Here is a 19,484-nt window from a genome sequence, read left to right as displayed (position 1 = left end):
TGCCTTGAGAGCCAAGAGCAATGTTTTATTTAGGTGGAAGCAATGCAGAAGTTTTGAGGCAGTTACTCATCTTCTTAACCAGTGTCAAGTATAGTGGCTAATATTTTTAATTTGTACTGCAATCATAAGCAGAAGTATTAAAAGAAGTATTAAAGAAGTATTAAAAAAAAATGGAAACAACCATAAATAGTTGTTTCTGCTATGGAAATATTAAAGGCCAATAAAAAAAAAATGAAAATAAAGCATCTTACGAGCTGTATAAAAAAAAATAATATTGCCGTACGTATGCTGTCTTCTTATCAGGCAGTCAAAATTGATGCTGTTGTGGGGAAAGAGTAATTGCTAGGTCAAAAGTTGCAATGCCATCATGGATATCAGGTACTCCAGTGGGAAATCTATCAGCCAAACCTTGTTACAGGTATTTAATTCTAACTTGCAAAAGACCCCAGTGTACTTCAAATCTTTGGGATATATATAATTCCAGACAAACTGCTAGAAAAGCTACTGAAACTCCTGGTATTTTAGTACTTAAGTCAAAATTACCATTCAGTAGGAACTGAAAAGAGAGGGAAAAACCCAGCTGTAGACTGTCACAACTGAGAGGTTCTTCTGAAGGCAGGGGTGATGTGTTCTACAGGTGACATTTCAGACTGACATCTGAAATGCTCTATCACACTTGTTGCGATTCAAAAGGAAAGCTCTGTTTTATTTCAAATAATAATGTCGCCTAAAGGGTGCTGTCATCAGTGTCCCACTCTACATGAATTATACAAAATAGCTATGGTTACAAAATAAACTGCTTGTATTATCCTCTTCCTCCTCCTGCCCTAAACACCAGACTAACAAAAAACCCCAATGCCTCTAACCTAAGAGATAAATCTGATCTTATTTAGCTGCATCTTGCTATTCCTATAACCTGTTAAAGTGTAGGCATGAGGGGAGAATTTTTGTATGCACAAAGCCTCCCCCCTTGCATAAACAGACATTTATTAAATAATTTTCTATCATGTTTTTGAGTACTTTGTTTTGTACCACTGGCAAGACCAATGCTAGTTAAATCTACTGGTTTCAGGCTGTATTTGTTTCTCCATAGCCCAGGGGTCAGCATTAAGGTAAAAGAGACTTCAAAGTTTTAGCTTTTATTGACCTTAGCCTATAAGCAATGTGAAATATTTATTTTCACACAAATCATGTGGGTCTTAAAAGTCTGATTATGTATAAACCTTTTGCTACATTTAACCTTAAAGATTAGTCCAGACTGAGTGGTTCTTACAATTTAGTGTTCACTGTTGAGTTTCCCTTTCTCAGTTTTCTAGTGGAAGTGTCAAAGATTTTCCAGTGTTCTAAGTATATGATCTAATGTTTAGGTGTGTATAACATTGAGCCTCATCTGGAAATTAAAAAAAAAATATATTGAAATTCTACTATGACACATTTACTTTTTGTCTGCATCATCATAAAATTAACATTGCTACCCTAGTAGCTAAACAACTATACACTGCCTCTGAACAATGTAAAATAAATTTTCCACGTTTGTATTTATGTATTTTTCCCTTCACTTCCCTCAAAAACAAACAAAAATACATTGGAAGTAAAAGGATCGCATTTAATATGATTCTATACTGAAACTGACTCCACTGTTAGAAGTTCATTGTAGGATTTTTTAAAAGGTGTTTCTTACTATACTGCAGTAAAAACTAAGTACAAGTAATGAATATATATGGTATGGAAAAGCTGTGGCTGTGTAGTTCATTATCAATATTGAATCAGCATCCCTTCAGGAGGGCTGCATAAACATATTTGGGGTATGCCGTGGTATCTCTTTGACAAGACACACTAAGTACACAAACACACATTATCATAGAACGAGTGCTCACTCAAAGTTTTTATTACAATTGAACATAGGGAAGTATTCGAACATACTTCAGGTTGAGTCAAGACAGCTAATGTGTATTCAGGATCATCTGGTTTGACAGTATTCCAGAGGATCAGTTAACCCTTTTGAGTGTACATTCATCAGAACAAGAAAACGAGCAAGCACTTGATTATTCAGCCAACAACAACTACGTCATCACTAATAAACTGGTAAGTTGGAACCTCAAGGTTAAGGGGAGCAGGACCTTTCCTAATTCTGCCAGAGGCATCATAATGGGACCCATGGCAAGGGCAGTAATAACCACCAAAATCTCCAGAGTTAGCAATTGGTACACAACCCAGATGAGTACAGACACCTATTAATATGACCCATTCTGGCTTCTTTACTCTGTCTAAATCATGCTGTGGATCCCTCAGTTGAGACAGATCAACTTCAGCTTCCTGATTAATCTCTGCTTGGGTTCTGTGGCGCACAAAGAGGGGCTTCCCCCTCCACTTGAAAGCCATGTTCTTGCCTTCCGGAATGTCAGACAGCTTGATTTCAATCTTTGACAATGCTAGCACATCAGCAGAAGCACTGAGGCTGGAAATAAACTGGGTGACAGCATTCTTAGCAGCATACGCAGCAGTTACACATGTTGTTGCAGTCAGCAGGTAGGAAAACCCTTTTCTAGCTTCACTGCTGCTTTGAGAAGATGCTGTGGCATCTAGCACATCTTGACGACGGTAGGCAGAGAAGTCAGGTACTGTGACATCATTATGGACACAACGCACGGTGGCAGGTGCTGCAAGAAAAACAATATGAAACGACAACACTTTCAGTTAAAATATATTTTATGTTAGTTATTTTTTAATTACGTTTTTCAAATGATGGGTAAGTTATTTCGAAGTCTTGGTAGCATTCCTGTAATTATACATTTCAATTCTAAGTTGTAAGCAAATGGTTATTAGACGGTATTTTTGGTAGATAACAAGTGATTTGTGAATTATTCCATTCCATTCAGTGAAAATGTTATGAAACCTGTTAAGGACATAGTAGGACCTGCAAGCAGTTACGGGTTTAGAGTTTTTGTTGTTGCTTTTTTCAAATTTCAAGGAAAAAATATTACAGAATACAGTAACTATCTGAGAACAGACAGACATACTTACTGCTCAAACATTTCCCTTAAAAACATGGTATGAAGAAATTTGATTTATTTTGACTTCATTTCCATGCTCTTAATAATCTTCAGTGTCATTTTTAAGATTAAAAATGCCAGATCAGACATCCCCCTTTAGAGAAGTTTAAACTGCTGTCAAAGCTAACTGTCCCAGTAAGTGATTTTTAAATCTTTCAAACTCCAGTATCTAGTTTTTCAGATTGGGTACACAGAAGTCATTAGGAATAAATTTAGTCAGTATCTAGTTCCCAAATTTGCGAGATTCCCATTTCAAACCAGTGTGCTAAACTGTCAAGATGTGGCCTTCCATTACCTTCTCCAGCGCAGGAAAGCTGCCTCCCTCAATAAAAATCTAGTATGCTAGGGAAAAGAACACACTAAGGGCATTATTTGCTAAAATACAACCTCTGTTACTTGACAAGAACTATTTAGTCTTAGTTTTTTCTAGCAGTTGGCACAAGGTTAACATAGGTTAATAGAAAGCGTTCGCTCAGAGTACTCAAAATAGCTCTCAGATCTATATCCAATATAACGGGGAAAGTATTTACATTTATGTACAATTAACTCAGCAAAGAGAAGGTATTTGCTCTAGGATATTAATTGCAGAGAAAGTAAACTGAAAATTCTCTGAGAGCAAGCCATACTAATTTATCACTTTTTTTTAATATATTCATTGTAAAGTGTGACAATGTTAACTGAAGCTAAGAATAAGACAATATATCAACTATGTTAATTATAGATCTCTAGAATTTCCACCTGAACATATCCTTTACAGCTGAGTGTCAGGTGAAGTCTATGGTTCTAATCACTACAGACACAGCAGTCTCCAAGACTTGCAGAAACGTCCTAGTTTACAGCATGGTACAAACTGTTGCTATATGCCCAACATCAGCAGATAAGGAAGCTCAGTTTCACTTCAGTAGAAACTGGTTTCCTGAAATATAAAACACTGCAGCAATTCGAATGCACCCTTTTTTAATACCACAGTGGGACCCTAGATTGGCATTACGGATTTCCACGTATGCATCAAAAAAAACAGCAGTAGCATCAACCTTTTTGTCCTTTCCTGTGTTCTTGCAAAAAAAAAGTGGAAGGCACTGAACCTGTAAGTGTGGTTTGAAATAACACTGTTCTTATCTCAGTGATATATATCTATATCACTGTTTTTATCTCTTAAGAATAATACAGGGCTGCTTATGCAGCACATCAAACAAATAGGAGTGGCCCTCTACTTCTATCCATTTTCTGTACTTTATGAAATGAGTAGGGGATACCATTTTAAAACGTACATGCAATTGGTACAAAAGATCCTTCATTTGGGGAGTAAAGTAACCTTTCAAAACACGCTTCTTGTATCTCATACTAAGTCTATGCAAATTTGTTCCTTTGTTCCTCTAAAGAGCTTTTTGGCCTAATACATCTCAGCTCCCTCAGCTTGAGTGCTTCAGACCAGCTGGCTTGCCATCAGCAGCAGAAGCATGCTGCATTCCAAAAGGCTGCAGCTTGCATGTCCGTGGGCACATCCCATCCCTGAATGCATGAGGAACACAGCATTAGCCACAATCTTGAAGTCTTGCATTAACTCAATGCTGTCAAATACATCTTGAGGGTGGGACTTGGGTATCATGTCTGCTGGCAAATACGTGTCACCCTGCTTTTGGCAAACCACCTTCACTGCACATATACATGAGAGCAGACGCAGTTTCCAAGTGCTGAGAAGCCGCACCTGTGAGACTACAACCACAGTAACAACGGGCTGGGCTACACTGCCGTTTCGCAAAGAACCACTGTCCTCTGGCCACAAGCTGGATTCTGCAAGCACTGACTGCAGCACCTTGATCGGGATTTCCCTCCCCCTTCCAGATGCCAAACAGCCCCCCCAGCCACCGCCAGCCCGCAGCCCCTCGAGCGCCTCCGCGTTACCACAGACCGGCACCGGGGCCAAGCCCTGCGCCCCTCGGGGCTCCACCAGCACGAGCGGTGCGCGCCGCCCCTGCCGAGGCCGCTGGGCCCCCACTGGCCTCGCCTCCCCCCGCCCCACGGGCCCCGCTGCCGCTGCGGCCGCCCCCGGCCCGGCCCCGTGCCCGTCCCGGCCGCCCCTCGGCAGGCCCCGCGCCCGGCTCCCCGCCGCCACCCCCGGCCCGGCCCGCCCCGCACCGTTGAGGCTGGCGCTGGCGACGAGCCCCCCCCGGGCCGCGCGGCCGCTCAGCGACTCCCGGCAGAGCAGCGGCCGCCGCAGGTCCAGCGGCACCTTCTCGGCCCGCAGCGCCGGCGGCGCCAGCGCCTTGAGCGGGCCGGGCACGGCGTGAGCGGCGGCCGACAGGTAGGGCGCGAAGGGCCCGGAGCGGGCGGCCACGGACAACATGGCGGCGGCTGCGGCGCTGCCCGGTCACCGCCGCGACCTTCCCGGCCGGCGCGCCGCGCTGACGTCACAGCGGGGCCGGCCCCGAGCCGCCGTCACCGCGCCTCGCGGCCGGGCGGGGCTGCGGCTGCCGGGCCCGCTGGGGCCGAGCGCTTGGCGCTGGGGGTGCGGGGGCACCCGACACCCTTGCGGTATTGAAATCCTGCCTTAGAATGCCTCAGGTGATATTTGTAAGCAAATTGAAATCATGAAATTTTAGAATCTTTCAAAGGATGGTTAAGGAAATACTGCGGGGACATCTGAGCAGTCAGGTGCCCCTCCTGTAGGTACAGAGGGATCCAAACAAAGCAACGAGAACCCAGCACATCTTGGAGGGGTTTACACGTTCTCCTCCCTTGGTAGTTCGTGGAGTTCTATAGGCAGCTGACAGAAATTGTGCAATCATCCACGCTTGTTCTCGTGGGGGACTTCAACTTCCCAGACATATCCTGGAAGCACAACACAACCCAGAGAAAGCAGTCTAGGAGGTTTCTGGAGAGCGTGGAAGATAGCTTCCTGACGCAGCTGGTTAGTGAGCCTACCAGGGGTGGTGCCCCACTAGACCTTCTCTTCACAAACAGAGAAGGACTGGTGGCAGATGCGGTGGTTGGAAACTGTCTTGGACAGAGTGACCATAAAATGGTAGTTCTCCATTCTTGGAGAAGCCAGGAAAGGGACCAGTAAAACCTCTGTATTGGACTTCCATAGTGCTGACTTTGAGCTGCTCAGGACACTGGTTGGTGGAGTCCCTTGGGAGGCGGTTCTGAAGGGCAGAGGGGTCCAGGAAGGCTGGGCACTCTTCAAGAGGGAAGTCTTAATGGCGCAGGAATGGTCTGTCCCCACGTGCCCAAAGATGAGCCGGCGTATAAGAAGACCGGCCTGGCTCAACAGAGAATTGTGGCTTGAACTTAGGAGAAAAAAAAGAGGGTTTATAATCTTTGGAAAAGAGGGCGGGCCACATGGGAGGACTATAAGGATGTTGTGAGGCAGTGCAGGGACAAAATTAGGCACAACAACCCCAAGCAGTGCTCCAGGCTGGGAGATGAGTGGTTGGAAAGCTGCCAGGCAGAGAAGGACCTGGGAGTGATGGTTGATAGTCGGCTGAATATGAGCCAGCAGTGTGCTCAGGTGGCCAAGAAGGCCAACAGCATCCTGGCTTGCATAAGAAGCAGTGTGGCCAGCAGGGCTAGGGAGGTGATCGTCCCCCTGTACTCGGCTCTGGTGAGGCCGCACCTCGAGTAGTGTGTTCAGTTTTGAGCCCCTCGCTACAAGAAGGACATGGAGGTGCTTGAGCGGGTGCAGAGAAGGGCGACGAAGCTGGTGAGGGGCCTGGAGAACAAGTCCTACGAGGAGCGGCTGAGGGAGCTGGGCTTGTTCAGCCTGGAGAAGAGGAGGCTCAGGGGCGACCTTATCGCTCTCTACAGGTACCTTAAAGGAGGCTGTAGCGAGGTGGGGGTTGGTCTGTTCTCCCACGTGCCTGGTGACAGGACAAGGGGGAATGGGCTAAAGTTGCACCCGAATAGTTTTAGGTTGGATCTTAGGAAGAACTTCTTTACCGAAAGGGTTGTTAGACATTGGAACAGGCTGCCCAGGGAAGTGGCGGAGTCACCATCCCTGGAGGTCTTTAAAAGACATTTAGATGTAGAGCTTAGGGATATGGTTTAGTGGGGACTGTTAGTGTTAGGTCAGAGGTTGGACTTGATGATCTTGAGGTCTCTTCCAACCTAGACAATCCTGTGATTCTGTGACAACATGCCCTGTATTATTTCTCCTATTTGTGGCACAGGGTATGATTTTTGCCCCTTCTGTTTCCTTTTTCTTAGCTTATCTGTTTATTATTATAATATATATGTATATATAGTTCTATATCAGTTGCAATTTGTGAAGATCTTAAAAATTTTCAGATGTCATAGGGGATTTGTGAGTGGTAAATTTTACATCATGTTTGAAAAACGTGAAGCAGGTTTTACCATGCACTCATTAACGTTTATAAAGCTGTTTCTGGGGGTATGGGGCAGCTGCCACAGCTTCAGTGTGTGCCATTGCTTACCAGCACGTTCTGCGTGGAGCTCAAGCTGCTCTGGAAGTCATATGGTTCCCCAGAAACTCATTCTTACCAGCAGTGATTAGGAGGGTGAAGGAACACAGCAGCTCTGATTATTGCCAAAAATATATTTCTTCCATTCTCAGTTCACAAATTATCCCTGTAACATGGGCTGAGATGCAAACACAAGTCCAATTTTCATCTTCACTCTGATCGGTTTCGTTCAGCTATACGGATGGTGTGGGAAGCTTGTTTATTGTTGCATCTATTGATTGGTGCAGTTAGCTTAAGAAAAAAACGCTCTCCCCCAACACTCCCACATATGTTAAATACTTCTCTATTAAGGGAAGAAATTTCAGTACACTTGGGGAATCTTTGAAGTGGTTTAGATTATTTATCAGAAGAGTGTACAGCGTTGCTCTCCCGAAGAGAAAGTGAGTTGTTTTCCAAAAGCTCCAAATGTATTTTTGAGTAACAAAAAGCTAAATGAAAGGCTCTGTTCTTGGGATTTTTTTTCTGGACATGCACGCTGCTTGTCCCTGTGTGGTTGTAGGCCGAGTCAAAGTATTTCATAGTACTCTATTAATGTTACAGAAAGTATTCTGGTAAATTTAAACATTTCTTCTATTAAGAATATTCTAAATCTAGTATAATAGCTGCAGATTTGGCTTGACCTGCAAGGGTAGTCCCCAAATGGTTGATGGTTTTACTGCATAGAACTTCTCATGTGGAAATAAGATTGTTTTTAAAAGAACATCCTCTTACGAGGTATGCCAACAACATGCAAAACAGAAATGTCAATTCATTTGTATGTTTAGTTTCTTTAATTAGATAATAAGTGTGATTTTATCCTTTTGACTGCATTGCAAAATGATCTGTAGCAAAACAGTGCTGCTGTCAGCTCCTTCCTCCATGTAACAGGCAAATGGCATCCTCCAGGCAAATTAAAACTGAATCCACTCCCAAGGGCAATTCTGGAGGTGGTAGTTTAGTTCATAAAATGAATCTTGGTACATACAGGCTGCACACTCTGAGGAAGAGCAGCAATTTTCAGAGGTGAGGAGGAAGAATGCCATAGTAGTCTTTCCTCCTTTTGCAGCAGGGAAGCTGTTAGTTGGCTACCACCACAGAGCTACAGCCTTGACATGCAGGCAGGCTTCTGCTCAGGCAGCAGCACTGGAAAGAACAAGTGTCTTGGACTCCACTGAAGCACCAAGCCAGCTACGTGACAAAGTCCTTCCTCTAGGCAAGGTTCCCATTCTCTGTAGTAACCACTTAAAGGTTTTGGACAATATTCTCACCCAAAGCTCGTTTGGGTTAACTGCAAGGGTAAGAGGAGAATGAATGTATCACACAGACAAATTCTGGGCTAAAGGAAAGATGCATTCTTCCAATAAAAACTATGGTGAATAAATTAATACCTGTTTATTCTTATTATTCATTTATTTATAACATCAATTTTGTACTTGTCACAACTTCTAAGAGTAAAGTTCATCTTGGAATACTAGGTGGATGCACTGGTAGTTAAATCCTTGCTCTAGTCAAGCCTTTTCACTTCTTCAAGCTTCTAAAATTTTCCCAAAATGCAAAATAAACTTGGCAAAGAGGTTTTGAGGAAGAAATGTGAGCTAAACTATTATGTAAAACTCTAAGCATGATTTTTCACCTAGCCAACCCAGTCCATGCATATAAGGCTGTGAAGCTTTGGTGTTTCCTACTGGCTATGTCGGGAGTTATTGTGAAATTCAGCTGTTGCTAATGATGCTATTGCTAAGTTAGTTTATGATTGTGCATTTTAAAAGATGTCTCAGTGGAATGGTAGTTTAGGGACTGGCCCTATTAAGATTTATTTAAGGGTTTGACTTTTTCATATAAGTAATTCACTGAGTCTTTTTAACTGGTGTCTGAAATGCATTGAAATATGGTTGTTCTAATTAAGTAGGATGGAGCTTTCCCATTCCAGTGGTATTGATCTATAATTTATTTCTTTCCCAGCAAGTTTTTCACATCTAAGCCTGTATAGATAATGATTTACCCAACTAAGTGCACTGTACTGCTGGTAACCATAGTTAGTAGTGAAGTGGTAATCGTAGGGTACTGTGGTGTTATTCTAGAGGAAAGATAATTTGTAGAAACTACTGGGACTATGAATCAATGTGGAGGTGGAAGTAAATCATATTCATACAGGAAAGAGAAAATTAGAAAGGACCCATGTTTTTGCCAATTTAACGGCATAAATTTAAAAAAAATATATATTTCGTTTTACAGAAAAAGACCTAAAGAAACATGATCTTATTTTCTGTTCTCAAATGGATTACAGAATTACCATGATCATAGTAAATACGTGATCAGAATCAAAAAGTAGTAACAGGGCAAGAGGAAGTTCTTCCAAGGCCACCAGATTTTAGTATGCTGAAGATAATTGATGTTTCACCGTGAGACTGAGCATCTGAGCTAGTGCTTGTAGATGTTTGTTTTTTTTAAAGGATTCTAAGCTTTGACAGTGAGAAATGATCTGAATTCACCAATACATCTCAGTTGTTCGGGATGGGGCAGAGGTAGCTTTACAATATGTTTTTCTGTCTGAGTGCTACTCCCAGAGACTTGGCAAAATGTGCTTGCTACTTCTAGAGACTTTTGACAAAATGAGGTAGCTGTCATTTATTTGGAAAACATGATCATAAACGTTTTTAAAACATAAGGTGGATTTAAAAATATAATGTGGTCAGAATATGATTAAAATGTGAAAATATTTCAGCAGAAAAGGCACCTTCTTCTGTTATCAGAGTACAAAAAAGAGTAAATTTAATTTTCAAATGCTTCAAAATAAGCATATTCCAGTATGTAGGTGCTTCTTTGAGAAGCGCTGTCAGGCTTATGTTCCTAAGCAGCAATAGCGAGCAAGTGTTTGCCAGCCAAATCTGAAAGTTAAATGTCAATACGGTTTTGCCTAAGCCATCTAAACAGACCTCTGTGACTGCTTTTGCACCTTCACAAATGTGTTAGCCTTGTGAAAATGTATGCTGCTTAATGCTCCTGTCATTTTAAAGTTAAAAATTCTTTTTGAGCTAATACAAATGCTATCATACATCAAAGCTGCAGTGTTATGAAATAGCTGCAGCGAATTGTTGTAAGGACTTTGGGCATATGCAGTGGTGCTTCAGTGCCTTTCTTTATGTACTATTTTATTCTTACACTTAGGTGTTTTTTAGATATTAACTGCAGAACTTGCTTGGGTTTTTGCTAAAGGATTGGTCACCCTGGGCAATCTGATCTTACCAGACGGTTATGGTTCTTTGAGTTCTTCGCTATCTTGCATTATTTTTATGCTCTGAAAAGTCAGCACTACTGAACTGGAGACTGCAGGATTTGCATTTGCTTTTTGGTTTTGCATTGATGATCATTTCATTTCTCCCTGAATGAGATTTTTCAGAAAGAAAGAAAGAAAATAAAAGAAAAGAAAAGAAAACAAACAAACAAACAAACAAAAAAAACCCTTGTTGTGCATTGCTAACAAAGCAGAAGGTACGCCCTGCTTCATCACGCTGAAAGATGAGTTTTTTCATGCTGTGCTGCAGAGGATGACTGAGAACAAGTGCCTTGTGGCCCAGGTGATTTATTTTATCCTCTCCAGTGATGTTGCATGGTCTCACATCTATAAGATGGAGAGTGCAGATGCTGCTGCCCAGTCCAGCATCCAGGAACAGGTTGCCCAGAGAGATTGTGAAGTCTCTGGGTGTGGAGATACTCAAAACCCAACTGGACGCAGCGCTGGACAGCCTGCTCGTGGTGCTCCTGCTGAAGTAGGGGACCCGGACTTAAAAAGTCACTTACAACTCTGTAACTCTCTACAATTCAAACTTACATGCTCATTGTTTACTAAAGAGTGAGAGAAACCTGATTACTTAGAAGCTTTTAGATAGTCTTGTGAAATACAGTGCAAATGTTGTTGCCTTGCTCTGGTGTCTGCATGGTGCCATTGCTGAACATGGATGTATGATCTCAAAGTATGCTGAGCAAGGAGAATAGTTTCTGGAAGTCATGATGCTTTCTTTCCACTAGGTAGCCTTTCCTTTAAAAGCTATTTCTTGCAAGAGTACTTCATACTTTTTTTTTTTTTTTTTAATTATTATTATTTTTTTATTTAACAGTCTTTGTATAGCTGCATTGTAATTTTCTTGTGTGAACTTTCCAAAACAGGGGATGTGCCTTAATGTAGTGGTTTGTGTTGGGGTCTGCAGCCTGTCGGCATTAGATGAAGCCTTCCAATTCATTCACTATTTAGATACAAACACCCTGCTGATAGAGTGGCTCCCAATGTTTGCAGTTTGTTCCCCTGCAGAATTAATGTTCCTCACAGTGATGTAATTTTGTGTTGGGGTACTAGGGAAGCTGCTAAATAAATTTGAATACAATTTTGTGTACAACTGTGTACCCAATACAGTTTGTTTAATGATAAAATTATAGAGATCTTTTGATAATTATATATTTTTGTTCTTTGAGGTTGGCCTATCACACAGAAAAGTACTAAGATGCAACCAAAAGAAAAGTATACAAAAAGTGAGGATCAAAAATGGATAGTAAAAAGGAGAGAAAAATCTTCTAACAGTCAGTTGGTCAAACATTTCTCTGCCACTCCCCAATTAGTTGAAGTGCTAGCACTTCACTGCTACAGTCTAAATCTAAATTTTTATTTATTTATTTATTTTTGTCCCAACCAAGCAAGCAATAATTTGAAGTACCAAGAGAAAAGAAGAAGTCTGGCAGCAGCTTTTTAGCCCTCTTTCTGTTAATGCAGGAGTAATAGGCAGGAGTACGCAGCTTTAGGACCCGTCTTATTCTAAATCTCTTACATCCCTGTTTGCTAAGGCCAAGATACGTTGCCTTGAGGCATGGAATATCCAGATCTGGCAGAGTCTCTCAACTTGTTGATTGTAAAATGAGAGAAATAGGAAGAAAGAATTTTTCCTGTCCCCTCCAACCAAAAAAAAAACCAAAAACAAAACAAAAAAAAAAAAAAAAAAAAAAACTAGCGAACAAACAGAAAAGCTGAAAAGCTGATGAAGAAAGTGGAATGGGCAAGAGGAATAGGATTTTCCAAATCTATTGTAGAGAGAAAAGAGAATAAAACCATTACAGTGAATTAAATAATAAAAAGACCAAGCCTAGCATTATGTCAAAGATTTACATAGTTTCCCAATGGACAAAAAGAGTCACATATAACTGAAATGGATAAGATCTGATCACACAAATCAGAGATGGCAACAAAAATGTCCAACCAAGCAGAAGCCAATGGCTAGATGTTAACTGCCTGGGGCAACATCAAAAGCTGCTCAGCCAGGCACCAGCCAGAGGCTGAGGGTGTTGCCTGGAGCACCATCCAGGACAGCTAATACCTGCACTGGTTCAAGGGAAACTATTCTCTCCCTTTCTTTTCCTTTCTCCCTTCACATTGCATGAAAAATCCCTCACACTTTCACCTCCTGAGGGATGTGGATTTGACTCACAGCTGGCTCCACTACTCCATATATTGTTTGCTTTTTACAATGTGCCAATTCCACTGTTTCTGTTGGCCAAAAAAAAACCTTGGTGTTACTTCAAGCTTTAGCTGTAAATGCTGGAACTCAGTCTTCTGTCATTGGCAGCATAGCTCTCACATTGCACAATTAAGCACAAATGTTATAAAAATAGAACATTTATAACATTTTAGAAAGCCTCAAATTATTGATTACTCAGAATAGAGATCTCTGCAGGGCTAAGAAAAGCAGAAGTAGAGAAAGGGAACAGTAGCACCAGAGTAAATGTGCTGCTTGATGCAGGGCTACAGAATCTCTCCTGCTACCACCTGTATATATCTGTGCCACTGTGAAACCTATTTTGGGTGAAGAAGCAGAATGAGAAGGTCAAAATAAAAAAGGTGATGAAGGAAGCTTTTCTCAATTTTGTGGTGTTTATTACAGATCTTGATCAATATTAGGTGCTTGTAAGCCTCTCCCTGATGCAAGGTTGCTGGATCTTGGCTTCTAAAGAACACGAGGCATAAATAGAAACAAACAAACAAACAACAACAAAAAAAACTCTTTGCCATTATCTGCCTCATTATTTTATTTTATTTTATTTGTTTTATTTTATTTTTAATAGAGTGGTTGGCAACCAAAAATCATACCATTATGAGCTAATGCAATGAAAATGTCCACAGCTCATAACTTTTTCCTTTTCTTCCCCCTTATAATAGGCATGAAAAGGCTTTGCCTGTAGCCTTTCCTCATCTGTGTACTTGAGTTAATTGTGGGACTTATTTCTAAAATAAATTATGACTAGTTTGTAGTGTGTGTATCTCCCTTGCTTTCAGCTCCAGATCTGTGTTACTGCGAGGAGCATCTAGTTTAAAAATACCATGCTGAGAAAAAAGCTGGCCGTAGTCCTAAACTCTGGTATTGATCTCTGTGTGCCTCAGGGAATAGGGAACAATACGTGTCTAATGTGTACCTGAATTGAGCTAATTGCATGCTGTAGCTGTAATCATCTAAATGTTTTCATAACTATTACTAACCACTTGCTTCATTAGTAGTAGCTCGTGGAAAACTGCCTATTATACAATTTTTTTTTTTATTAACTACTTATTGTTTTCTAAATACAATACCTTTTTTCTCTGTCCTTCAGTGTAAAAATGATAATTAAGAGGCTTCCTGTCTGTTTGTGCATAGTTAGGAGAATAATTGTGCTGCTGGGGCTGTTCCTAATGGTCCCCAGTGAAGTCCCTTCCAGTGTTCTTATTGGTCATATTTTATATTTTTAGTGAGCCTTTGGTGCAATAAGTAGACATATACAAATGAAAACTGATGAGACAAACTTAGGAAACATTCTCTACTCAGGGGAAAAATAAGAATATAATATGGAAAGGATTCGAAAACTTTAAAAGTTAGGGTGAAATTTAGTAGAACAAAGTATGAGATTGTACAAGATTGATGGGTGATCAGATTATAACTGCATGGGATCTGTTAAACAGCAATGCTGTGGGATGCTGGAGCGCATGAAGTTTTTCAGTAGATATAGGAAAATCATTTTATTTTACAAAGTCACATCCTAGTGGACTACAGTTCCTGCTTACCATTAGATATGTTTGAGAAGGGTTAAATCAAGCTTTGACTAATGAGGAAGAGAACTGTTAGGAGAGCAAGGGGTGAGGCAGGGCAGTGCAGCACTATGGGAGGAGCAGGTCGGCTGGGGCGTTCCCCACCTGCCTTCCTGCTGTGGCTGGCCTTGAACTTTGCCTGCATCCTTTCACTTTGCCTGGGTTGGAAGGCAGCTGTTTTGGTGCCTGGCATGGGCATGCTGCATTCATGTGCTCCAAAATGCTTGTTTGACCTAGAAAAACAAAGCACGGGAACGAATATGATTGTGGTAAATCTGTTCTGCTGAGCATGAACCTACGGAGAGGAGGAAAAGCTGTTTGAACAGAAGACCATATGGGCAAATGCATTCAAAGTACACTTAAATGTATTTAGGCTGGAAATTAGTGTGGTAAGGAGACAAGACAATGAACCATTTTGAAGCTTGAGTTTGGCGAAGTGAGAAAAATATTTGCAGATTCAGTGACATGGGAGGTACATTCTACTCACATATCGCCTTGAGACCTTGCAGTTTTTTTGTCTGTCTGTTACAGAGTGGTCTCTGAGTAATCACAGAGGTTCAGATGGTCATCTTGGTTGTCATAGGTTTCTGTGGACATACTTGTTCAGTTGAATAAACAGCTAATCTGAAATGAACAGTGCAGTTGAGAATAAATACATTGACTTCAGTTACTCAAACAAATATGCTCTCAAATTTGACATAGGATGTTGATGCAAATAAAAATGTAGATTCTGACTGAAAGCTCATTCAATGGAAGTAGAAAATTGTGAAAAGGTTTTTGCTTTTCACCGGGCAGGGATCTAAATAAATTTAATGGTACTGGTGTGGTGTTACCTGTGAAGGGAGGTGAAAAAGGGTGGCGTTTTCAGTGTAAATGTGTGCATGAAATTTTGTCCTGTGTTATTGGACCCTGCGTTACTTTCAGTGGTAACACTACGGGTGCCTTACTGAGATGTGAATTACTAGAATTAAATACTGATTGTACTAGTTAGAGCAGGGAGGCCTGGTCCTGGCTTTCCATTCATGTTAGTTCTCTTTTCTTTGTGTGCTGCTGCAGTCTCATTCATTTTTCTTTTGGACTAGGTATAGTTACTGCAATTAGGCTGAACAGTGACAAATTCTGTCATGGTATTGTTGTGAAGGCATGCTTTCTGAGGAGAGAAGAAATCTAAAATTTTAACCTGTGTACTGAAGTCTGAAGAGACAAAAGACAATGCATTAAATTGATAAAGTATCCTTCACTGAGGCATATCATTAATTTTATATTATGGCCTTACCCTGTAAAAAGTTGTTGGCTTTCTTAAAAGAAGGCCCATGCGCTGCCTTGCTATGTAAAATGGATAATATGGTCTAAGAGAAATGTTAGTAAAAGATCATGACCCATTTTTCATGAGCTTTATGTAGGGTTACGAGCAGAGTTGCTGCAGTTGCAAGGGTCTCTCAAAAAGCAGATGGAATAAGTTGTGGCATGTTTCCAAATGGATATAATACTACCTGTTCTGAAAATTAAGAGTATAAAAAGGTGCCAAAGGAGCAAGCAAAATGTTGGCAGACAGTTCACAGTCCAGAATGAAAGCAGTGTAGGGTTAAAGCTATCAGCTCCACTAATCTCAGACTGATACGTCCCTTTGTCATCATTAGCTTATGTGGGGCAGCTTCATGTTCTCCATAGAAAATTTCCAAAAAATAACACCAGCTTCATTTGTATCGAGAATGGCATGAAAATGCAGCATGAAAACAGTGTAGCAGGGCCAACAATAATTTATTCCTTATCTAAATTTGAAATAAATACTACTTTGGAACAAAAACGTCATCTTTTATTCTGTCCAGGCCCACTTCAGCCAATGTTTTGCCAGACACAGCAAGTATGAGCAAGTATCTTGGTTACAGGAAAAAATGGGTGTACTAAAATGTTGCTTTATATTTTCTGAATTTCACTCTGAGGATACTAAAAGCAGAGAAGCTTTTAAACATTGCACAAGATGATGCTGTTTGGTTCTTTAAGAGCCTCATTTAAAAGCCTCATCATAAGCCTCACTGAAATGTTTTTCCAGGGTTTGTTTCTTCAGGAAAATTAACAACAGTGCCATAGTGGAAACCTCTCAAAAATAAACTACAGCTCCTAGCAGCCACATCACTGCTTTGTCAGCCATGCTGGAGACAGCTCTGACACTCAGCCTGTTGGTAAAGATTGACTTCTGTCCACAAGGTCCATGAGATAAAAACCCATGGATGAAAGAGGAAATAAGTTCATCTGACAGTGTAGACTGACTTGGTAATAAAAGTCCTATTACTCTGGAATAATAACTCGTTAATAAAACAAACAAACAAACAAACTCTGGCACAAAGTTAACATGGGGTACATAGGAGAGGAGCCATTTTTATTTTGCAATTGTTCTTTTGGTCGATTCCTTTTTGTGGATTTAAAGAAAACTTCTCACTTACTGACTTCTTCCTTAATCTCCTTCTATCAGCTGGCATGACATACTTCTTCCCAACATCTTCAGAAGAATGACCTGCTTGTTGTTCCCACAGAAGCAGGACTCTTCAGCTGACTTCTCCCTTCTGATCTCTGGTGTCCCCCTTCTGCTTTTGATTCTTGGAAAGGATGATTTCAGGGAAAATGCATTTTATATGCTCTCGGCTTTGCTTTTTCTTACACTGATCAATTATCGTGATGTAGCTCATGATTTCCTTTGTGCTCCTAGGTTTCCTTTCATGCATGCTGGCTGCTACCACTGCTACTCCACTTCAAGTTTGCTGATGTTGCTCAGCCTGGCTGGTTTTGAACATTATTTCTGCAAAGTTAGAATTAATCTGGGGAGTTTGCTTCCCAATTGTGATTTGTTATGCAAATTTTAATTAATTAATTTTATTTATAGAAACAGGTGAACTCTTTGCATAGAGTCCTGCATACTAACTTTGTTCTCTGGTGGAAAGTTCAGCAACAGTGTGATAGTTATGGTATTATGTCCAAATGTACTTTCCCAAGTACAGGATAAAAAGACAAAGGTAATGTTATTAGATGGAGTTAAAAGTTAGTTTTATGCTTTACATAAAACATAGCAAGTACAAGATCGGTGAATCACTTTGCAAAGCAATTCTGGACTGGGTTTTTCTCTTTGCAGAAGAGACTATAAATCAGTTTATGGATGTTTATGAACTCTCCCCTATGATCCATGTAATAAATGTGTAGGATTGAGAAGCACTGTTTTTTTCCTTTTTTTTTTTAATGTACTTTTTTCATATTTTTAATAAAATGCAGGAAATAATAAAGTGCACATTTGATTGCACCAACTGAAATCTGAAGGTGATACAACTGGGTTTAGGATCCTGTACATTTGTGAACAGACTACTTTCTGAGAGCTGGATTTGGATTACCTGGAATTTAATAATTGCAAGAGCTGTCTATGGTCTTTATTTTCATATAGGTCTTTTTGTGTCACATCGGAGATTGTTCTTTGTTCTCTCTCTCTCTCTCTTTCTTTTTTTTTCCCCCTTTTCCTTTAATTTTACGTGTGTTGGTTTTCTTTTTGTTTGGTTGCATCTTTTATTTTTTATTTTTTGTCTTGAAATGAAAATAAGGGACCTCAGTAGCTCTGAGGATGTAGGCATCCATCTCCTTATGTTTAAATTTCCTAAGAAAACTTCTGCTGTAAAAATATGATCAGGTATAAATTCATTCACTTGAGCACTCGAGTCTTTAAGATGCTTCTTGTGGTTGTGAGTTTTGTTGTTGTTGTTTTTTCTCCTTTGGGTTAATGCTGATCAATAATTCATCTCACTATCTACCATGACTTCCCTTTCCAGGAGAAAAAAAAAAAAAAAAGTGATTTGCCATATAACTTTTTTAAAAGGCTTAAATTAATGAACACAGTAAGTATAGGCATATTGGTAGCAGCATCCTGACCTAAGGAAGCAATTAAAAGTAAATCACCCATCTCCAAGAAAGATAAAATAATATTCAATAAGAGTTGTTTCCACAGCAAGAAATAGAGAATAAATTTCTTAAAGTAAATGTTTTAAGTACTCATTTGTGGGGAAGGAGGAAAGAGTAGCCCTAAAATACTTAATGCACTGAAGAAACGAGCAAAACATGAAATAGCATAATCCTTTCCTCTACAAAAAAAAAAAAAAAAACAAAAAGGAAATGGGAAAGAACGGAGTAGGGAAGCAGAACTTTAAATATTGTAATTAATTATCTTGAAGGAATTGCTCTGAAAGAGCACATTCATTGTACTTATGCTGGCAGGAGAGCATGTCTGTGGGAGCACAGAATGAAAACTCTGAATAAATTGTGGGCATCCCTTGTCCACATAAAGTTCCCACCAAATTTCTACAAAAGTGCATGAACAATGATATAGTTGTCCTTATGACTCCAGGACAGTGATTTGCCTTAATTGTCATGAACATCTGAGTTGAAATACATATTCCCTTCCTATTGTAAGCGTTGTGTGACTGTGCTGCTTCATTTTAGGGCCTGACCTAGCTCTCGCTGATGTCAGCTTTTTACTTTAATGGCAAGTGAATTGGGCCAGCCATGGTTACTTATGATCTCTGTCAAACAAGTATCCATTTCAGTTACCAGTGATGTCACTGCAGTTTGTAAAATGATCTGGCACTGTAATAGTGCCTATAAATGCCAGATGGGATTACTGGAGCAGTGGAAGAATCAATTTTTTTTCAGTGCTGTGAAAAATGGGGTCAGCCTCAGAGCCACAGCTAGCCTGGAAATGAGGTGGCACCTGAGCTGGTCAGGGAGAAAGGGACAGGCTGCCTTGTGGAAGCACAAGGAGATGGAGTAGGTCGAGACTGAAATACGTACTGACACTATTGAGCTCATTGAGTTGTATGTTGGCTTCATTGGAAG

The 19,484-nt window shown here is 40.5% G+C and overlaps 1 protein-coding gene across 1 annotated transcript; it reads right to left on the bottom strand.

Annotated features, from left to right (window-relative positions):
* Nucleotides 1-1,868: 1,868 nt before the first annotated feature.
* UQCRFS1 (ubiquinol-cytochrome c reductase, Rieske iron-sulfur polypeptide 1) lies at nucleotides 1,869-5,456 on the bottom strand. Its single transcript, XM_082769650.1, has 2 exons — nucleotides 5,193-5,456; nucleotides 1,869-2,660 (listed from the first exon to the last, which is right to left on the bottom strand). The coding sequence occupies exons 1-2, from the start codon at nucleotides 5,398-5,400 to the stop codon at nucleotides 2,050-2,052; spliced, it is 819 nt and encodes a 272-aa protein (XP_082625776.1). The 5' UTR covers nucleotides 5,401-5,456; the 3' UTR covers nucleotides 1,869-2,049.
* Nucleotides 5,457-19,484: the final 14,028 nt, after the last annotated feature.

This window comes from Aythya marila (genome assembly GCF_965140915.1).
Source record: "Aythya marila genome assembly, chromosome: 12".
Classification (NCBI taxonomy): Eukaryota; Metazoa; Chordata; class Aves; order Anseriformes; family Anatidae; genus Aythya; species Aythya marila.
The sequence above is the reverse complement of the archived record's forward strand: the minus strand, read 5'-3'. Positions and strand labels throughout refer to the sequence as shown.